The sequence below is a fragment of the Nicotiana tabacum genome, chromosome 24 (genome assembly GCF_000715075.1).
Source record: "Nicotiana tabacum cultivar K326 chromosome 24, ASM71507v2, whole genome shotgun sequence".
NCBI lineage: Eukaryota > Viridiplantae > Streptophyta > Magnoliopsida > Solanales > Solanaceae > Nicotiana > Nicotiana tabacum.
In genome coordinates this window covers 56,110,328-56,118,389 of record NC_134103.1, presented here as the reverse complement: position 1 = coordinate 56,118,389, position 8,062 = coordinate 56,110,328, and the positions used below count along the sequence as shown (strand labels likewise).

At 40.3% G+C, this 8,062-nt stretch overlaps 1 protein-coding gene across 1 annotated transcript; it reads right to left on the bottom strand.

Moving 5' to 3' along the window:
- Window positions 1-4,420: 4,420 nt before the first annotated feature.
- On the bottom strand, window positions 4,421-5,456 carry LOC142178157 (uncharacterized). Its single transcript, XM_075247484.1, has 2 exons — window positions 5,273-5,456; window positions 4,421-5,136 (listed from the first exon to the last, which is right to left on the bottom strand). Exons 1-2 carry the CDS (start codon window positions 5,454-5,456, stop codon window positions 4,421-4,423), a joined length of 900 nt encoding a protein of 299 aa, XP_075103585.1.
- Between the last annotated feature and the right edge of the window lie 2,606 nt (window positions 5,457-8,062).

Genomic DNA, 8,062 nt, shown 5'->3' with positions numbered 1-8,062 from the left:
GGCAACAAGCTACTCTATTGTCTAAGAGGGTTCCAGGAATGCTCCCTGCTGATACTGAAAGAAATTCAAAAGATACAATAAATGCAGTGTCTTTGAGGAGTGGGGACGAGCTGGAGGATCCTATAGAAAAGCAAAAGGATGAGCCGATTGAGAGACAGGCGGAGATTGTGGACCAGTAGAAAAATAACAACATTGAAGAAGGAGGAGTGATGGTAGATGAGGATTTGAAGAAGAAGGGGAAGATTATAGCTCATAAAAAGAAGAAAAATGATAATTCAACAAATAATGAGACTGAAGGGAGCAAATACATGCCAGCTCTACCTTTCCCCCAGAAGCAAAGAAGAGAGAAGTTGGACAAACAATTGGAGCGCTTTCTAGAAGTGTTCAAGCAGGTGCATGTGAATATACCTTTCACAGAGGTGCTCTCTCAGATGCCAACTTATGCTAAATTCATGAAGGAGATATTTTCCAAGAATAGAAAAGTGGAAGTGACATCGGTTGTCAAGCTGACAGAGCATTGTAGTGCCATCTTACAAAATAAGCTCCCTAAAAAATGTGGAGATCTAGGGAGTTTTACTATACCTTGCTCTTTAGGAAGTACAAAATTTCAAAAATATTTGTGTGACTCAGGTGCTTCTATTAATCTTATACCGTTGTTTATTTTAAGGAAATTAGAGGGAGAGATGGTAGAAATCAAGGCGATACCTGTATCCTTGTAGCTGGCAGATCAAATCATAATCATACCTGAAGGAATAGTGGAAGATGTGCTGGTTCGGGTAGACAAATTTATGTTCCCTGTGGACTTCATTGTCGTGAACATGGAGGAAAATAGGGAGGTCCCTCTAATTTTAGGAAGACCATTCTTGGATACGGGCAGAGCAATTCTAGATATCCAGGAAAGGCAGCTCATGCTCATAGTGGGGGATGAAAAGTTGATTTTCAAAATGGAAGGAGAAAGGAGGGCCCTGAAGGAGCAACTTGGAGAGAGTCAAGTAGATAAGTGTGGGGTGTACCCAAAGAAAGTGGAAAAGAAGCTCTCTGCATGGATGTGTGCATTGGGTCGGGCGTGCAAAGGAGATCTCGACTTCGATTCAGACCCGGACTAGATGAATCAGGGAAGTTTCCTTTACCTCTTGCTTTTTATTCGTGTGTCATGAGGACATGCCAAAATTTAAGTGTGGGTGGGGAATTTATATATTTATATGTGTGTTTTTAGTCAGTTTTTTTTATTCTTTTGAGAAAATATTTTTTTGACTTTTCCTGATGATGGATTTCCTCGACTATCTTCTTGAGGGATCAAAGTCGAAGAAAAAATATTTTGTTTATTTAGGTAGTGTAATATTTCCCCCTTGATTTTTCTTTGTGCCACAGTTCTTTTCCAAGGATTTTTGTTGAACCGGGTGTAGTTAGTTTTTCTTTTAGTAGAAGTAGTGAAGTCTTGTGCTATGTATGAAATGGAGATGACTTTCCTTGACTTTGTTGTGCCATGAGAGCGGTGAGTGCCTTATTTGTGACGCCTAGGCTCATTTCTTGACTCGTCCATAAGAGCCTTAAATTGTTTGATTTTAACTTTGCTTAACTACTTTGACTAGAGAGTCAGGATAGATCCAATCTTGAGTGAGTTATGTGACAATGTGTGTGTGAAGTTTTGTGATAGTCTGTGCATGTCGGTTGATGTCTAGAACTTGCCCCGTGTATTTGCAAAGCAAATAGTAGTCTTTTTCCATCTAGGAAGTGATATAGGTATTTCTTTGTTGAGCCACACATATGCTTCCACCCACCTAATGAATATGTATATTAGTTAGCCCCGTTGAGCCTGTATTCCTATTTCTTTGGCAACCACACTACAAGCTTGACCCCTTTGATTGAATTGTCTATCTATTTGAACCTTTTACCTCTCGTGAGCACTTGAATTTATATGAGCTTGTAAAACCTAAATGAGGTATGGTCGAGTTTTGAGTGGAACTATAGAAAAAGGAGAAAGGTGCACTAGTTGAAAAATTGTGAGAGCCGCTTGTAGAGAATTGAAAAAAGAGATTTTGATTGAAAATAAAAAAAAATCAAAACTTAGAAAAGAAAAAAATGGATCCCATGCTAGTTATAGTTATCATCTTATTTGTGCTTAAAGAAATTGGGAGCTTGGTGTTAATATATTGAGAAGGTTGGGGTTTGGTTCAATATAAGTGTGGGGTTTAAATTGTTAATGTATATGTATTAAAGTTCTTAGGGAGGTGTAGTCACTATATCCAAATGTATCATACCCATCCCGCAACCTACATTATAACCAAATTAAGTCCTACTTGATCTTTGACTGAATGAGCTCGAATAAGTAGAGTAATACACTATGGGCAAGCCTATGGTACGTCTTCTGTGGCATATGAATCTTAATTATGAGAGTGAGTGAATGTTTTCTATCTTGAGTTCCTATTTGTTCTTGAAATTATCATGTGTGGAACTGCTCTCTATTGTTTGTGTGAGGGCACATGATTTGTGAAGGTAAGATAAATTCTTTGACCTCTGTGTTAGAGTAAGGGAGCATGTTGTGAAAGATGCGTGATGCTATTGAGTCAAGTCTTGAGGCGAGGATGTTATGATATGGTGCTTAGTCTGTTTTAAATATTCTTGGCATGATGCATTAGGGAAGTTGTCTGATAAGAAGGTCATCTTTATGTGAAGTGCAGTTTGATTGCTCGAGGAAGAGTAATGGTTTAAGTGTGGGGTGTTGATGGTAGGCTAGAATCACGTGTTTTATTCATAGTTTGCACTCTAATTATTGAATTTTACTTGTGTTTGAGCTTAAATGTTAGTGTATTGAACTTATTATGTGTTTTATGCCTTGCATGATATGATTTGGAGTTAAAAAGATATTTGGGAACTAATATGAACAATTTGGAGTTTTAAAGTCTGAGTAATCCATACCTTCCTATCAAGGGTCATGTCCTCGGTCTGAAGTTGTGCCATGTCTTGCCTAATCACCTCTCCCCACCTCTTCTTTGGCCTACCTCTACCTCTCCGTAGGCCCTCCAATGTCAACCTCTCATACCTCCTCATCGGGGCGTCTGTACTCCTCCTCCTCACATGACCAAACCACCTAAGTCACGTTTCCCGCATCTTGTCCTCAATAGGGGCCACACCCACCTTGTCGCGAATAACCTCATTTCTGATCCTATCTAACCTGGTGTGCCCGCACATCCATCTCAACATCCTCATCTCTGCTATCTTCAACTTCTGGACATAAGCGAGCTTGACTGGCCAATACTCAGCCCCATACAATATCATTGGTCTGAACACCACTGTGTAAAACTTACCCTTATGTTTCGGTGGCACCTTCTTGTCACACAAAACACCGAAAGTGAGTCTCCATTTCATCCATCCCGCCCCAATATGATATGTGACATCTTCATCAATCTCCATATCCCCTTGAATAATAGACCCAAGGTAATTAAAACTCCCTCTCCTAGGGATGACCTGCGAGTCTAACCTCACCTCCCCTTCCCCTCCTTGAGTCTCGCCACTCAACTTACACACCAAGTATTATGTCTTGGTCCTGCTCAACTTGAAACCTTTAGATTCCAGGGTCTGCCTCCATACCTTTAATTTCGCGCTCACACTATCTCGTGTCTCGTCAATCAATACAATATCATCTGCAAATAGCATACACCACGGTACCTCTCCTTGGATACGGCGCGTCAGTACGTCCATCACCAGAGCAAACAAAAAAAGGCTGAGTGAAGACCCCTGATGCAACCCCATCATAATCGGAAAATGATCCGAGTCCCCACCCATCGTCCTCACTTGGGTCTTTACTCCATCATACATGTCCTTAATCAACCTAACATAGGCAACAGGTACACCTCTAGCCTCCAAATATCTCCACAAAACCTCCCTCAAAACTTTATCGTACACCTTTTCTAAGTCAATGAACACCATATGCAAGTCCTTCTTTATCTCCCTATACTGCTCCATCAATCTCCTAGCAAGGTGGATGGCTTCTGTAGTCGAACACCCCGGCATAAACCCAAACTGGTTCTCGAAAATAGACACACTCCTCCTCACTTTAGCTCTACCACTCTCTCCCAAACTTTCATAGTATGGCTAAACAACTTGATACCCCGATAGTTATTGCAATTTTGGATATCACCCTTGTTCTTGTATACAGGAACCACCGTGCTCCACCTCCACTCTTCAGGCATCTTCTTCATTCCAAAAAAGACATTAAATAACCTACTGAGCCACTCCAAGCCAGCCTTGCCCGCACTCTTCCAAAACTCCACCGGGATTTCATCCGACCCAGTTGCTTTGCCGCTGCTCATCTTACGCATAGCCCCCTCAACTTCATCAACTCTAATCCGCATAGCCCAGTCGCTTTCCTTTATTGTACCTTGGCTAACCTGAACAACCTCTTATCTCTACCTCGGTCCTAGAGATTCTCATTCAAATGACTAAAAGCTGCAGTCTTAGCCGCTGTAACTGCTAGTTTTTCCTCTTTCTTAGCCAACTTAGAATGCTCCCTATTCGCCCTCTTCTCCTCATCGTCTACACTTTCCACTAGCTTCAGATACACTGCTTTCTTGGTTTTCATTTTTCCTTGCACCTCTCCATTCCACCACCAGTCTCCTTTGTGACTACCAGAGTAACCCGTTGAGACCCCTAATACCTCTCTCGCGGCTTCCCTAATGCACTGTGTAGTCGTGGTCCACATAGCGCTTGCATCCCCACTACTCCTCCAAGCCCCCAGAGTCACCAGGAGCCTATGAAGGGCCGAGAGGTTCTCACTCGGGATGACCTTGCAATCTGTGCAAAGACCTCTATCGGACTTCCTGTAGAGTAAATAATCAATCTGATCAGTCTCAGCCACCGAACTCGGGAAGGTGACCAAGTGATCCCTCTTCTTCGGGAAACTCGAGTTTGCTATCACCAAATAAAATGCTCTAGCAAAGTCCAACAGAGACGTTCGTCCTCCGTTTCTATCTCCAAAACCAAAGCCACTGTGCACATCATCATACCCCCCCCCAAACGTCGCTCCAATGTGTTCGTTGAAATCTCCTCCCATGAAAAGCTTCTCGGTATGCGGGATGCCACGCACCATCTCATCCAAATCCTCGCACAAACGCCTCTTGACTTCCTCATCCAAGCCTGCTTAGGGTGCGTACGCACTGATTATGTTCAAAGTAAAACCTCCAACCACTAGCTTAATAATCATCAACCTGTCATTCACCCTCCTAACCTCCACCACTAGTTCACGGAGGTCTTTATCAACCAAGATACCTACCCCGTTCCTGCCCCCCACCCTCCCAGAATACCAAAGTTTGAAACATGTCCACATCCCGCGCCTTATCTCCTACCCACCTAGTCTCATGTACACAAGCTATATTAATCTTCCTTTTCTCGAGAATCTTCGCTAACTCAACAGATTTTCCAGTCAAAGTTCCTATGTTCCAAGACCCCACTCTCATCCTAGTAGCTCCCTTAGCCCTCTTACCCTCTTACTCCCCTGCACCCCCTCCCCCGCGCTGACACCTCTGACGATAAGACCTTACCCTACCATTGTTCACTAAAGACACTATAATCTAGGAGTCACTACGCAAGCACTATCCCGAAAACAAGCGCCAAAATTAAAATGAATTATCGAAATATAAACTACCACTAAAGGTCGCAAAACAGATGAAGAAATAAAATAAAGGAACTAACGGGAACTATAATCTACAACTAAAGGTCAGACAAACAGGTGATGAAATAAAACAAAGGAACTAAAGGAACTATAATCTACAACTAAAGAATAGAAAAATAGGTGAAGAAATACAATTCAAGAGCTAAAGGAGGCTATAATCTACAACTAAAGGTTACAAAGAAAATGTGCAACAGAGATTCAAAATAAAAAGATTCAAAATAAAGATATAAACAGGTAGATAACAATATAAACAAGTAGACAAAGCTATCACTAATGTAATTAATTTGACAATGCTAGGGAAAATACTAACTAAAGATTCAACAACAAAATAGGCAGGCAAGGAGATACAATTACGCTAAAATATCAAACTATTAAAATATCAAGACAAGAGAGGAACAATAGAACCTGAATTGCAGCCCTTGAAGTTAATGGAAATCCGGCCGGCGGTGGAAAAACACCCTATAGCTGAGAACTTCTCTCCTTCACCAAATAGAGGAAACTGTTGCTACAATTCAAGATTTGGGCTTGTTTAACTTTGATTGGATGTACACCGACCTTCAGTAAACCCTTATCGATGCAATCGGGGGAAAAGATATTAAAGAAGTGTGCAAAACTGGGTTATTGGGGAATTATCGGAGAAAGTAAAAGTTCAATGAAGACGATGTAACTATATAGATCTGCGATTTAATAAATCAAACAAAAAAAATGTTTGGCCAAAGCGTTGTAAGTGAATTGTTTTTGTGTAATGGTGCATATCTTGAAAATGATTTTCATGTTGTTTCCGACTCCAATGAACGAAAAGATATTATTTTTTGAATACATCAGTTATTTATAGATAATCTCATACTGTCTATTTTATATTCTAGTAGGTGTCTTGACCTTGCCTCGTCACTACTCTACTGAGGTTAGGCTCGATAGTTACTGGGTACCGTTGGGGTGTACTCATACTACGATTTTGCACATCTTTTTGTGCAGATCCAGGTACGCCTACTCGTGCCGGTCATTTGAGGTTGTTGTAGTTGCTGCTTGGGAGACTTCAAGGTATACCTGCTCCACGTCCGCAAGCCTCGGAGTCACCTTCCCCATTTTATTTCATGTTGTATTTCTTTCAGACAGTGATGTATTAGATATTCTAGAATTATTCTACAGAGCTTTTGAGGTGTGTATTGTGAGATTTATCTTTCGGAACGTTTTTGAATCTATTATTCAGTGGCTTTCAGTAACTTGTTAATTATAACTATTCAGTTATTATTATTTGTTAAGCTTACCTACTCGTAGAATTTAGGTATCATCACGACATCCTACGGAGGCAAATTGGGGTCGTGACAGATAATAAGAAGGAAGCACATAATGAGAACTACAAATAGTCAAATACTGACAAACCTGATAAGACAAGGAATAATAAAAGCAACTAGAACTGTTCAAATAATAACTCTTTTCAATATAAAATGCACAAAAAGAATCACAACCGAGGTAACGCCTCGTATCCATATTTCACAATTTCAAGCACAATCTTTCTTTATATCGTCGCGTGAGCCTTACATTTATATAGTTTTGAAAACATTTTTCTCGAAATAGCTACACGCACTTTAGCCCACCTTATGTCGCCGCGTGGCTTCAAGTAATTCCCTTACTAGCAACACGCACATAAATCCCACCTTATGCTGCCGCATGCACATTAACCCCTATCCTTATACCGCCGCATTCGCACCAATATCACAACACAATAACAACTCGCACAAGTACCCATATGCCACAACTTGCCATGAATCAACAATATCAATATTTCCACAATAATTAGCCCATGGATCAACCACAATGTGCACAAGAATCTCAAAAATAACAAAATGAATGTGAATTGCTCAACAAGAACAATATTTCAACAATTAACAACTTCACCTCAATGTAATAACGGCTTTTAAAACTTCAACACAAATAACTCAACAAAAGGATATTCCACGAAATAACCACTTCAAGTAAAAGTAATCCAACAATTAAAGATGTAACAAGGCAATAAGGAAGGCAAATAACTTCAACTAAGGCATTTAAGGGCAAAGTATCAAGTAAGGGTTAGAACAAGTGATAATAAAGTCAAATAATCATGTAACAATAGATTAACAATGAGAACTATAACATGATATGACAATTCAATTAAAGGCATGGAAAGAGTCTAAATAACCTAAACCAGTCAAATACCACATATTCACATAACACAAATAGCACAATAATTCACAAATCCTTAAGGAGTAGTTACCCCATACAAAGTTAGGCAAGATACTTACCTTAACTAGGCCAACTCAACCCTTGAAAATAGCTTTTCCCCTAAAATTCATCTTCACACGGCTCCAATCTAACCAAAAGTGACTTAATATCATCAACCAATGCAAGGGA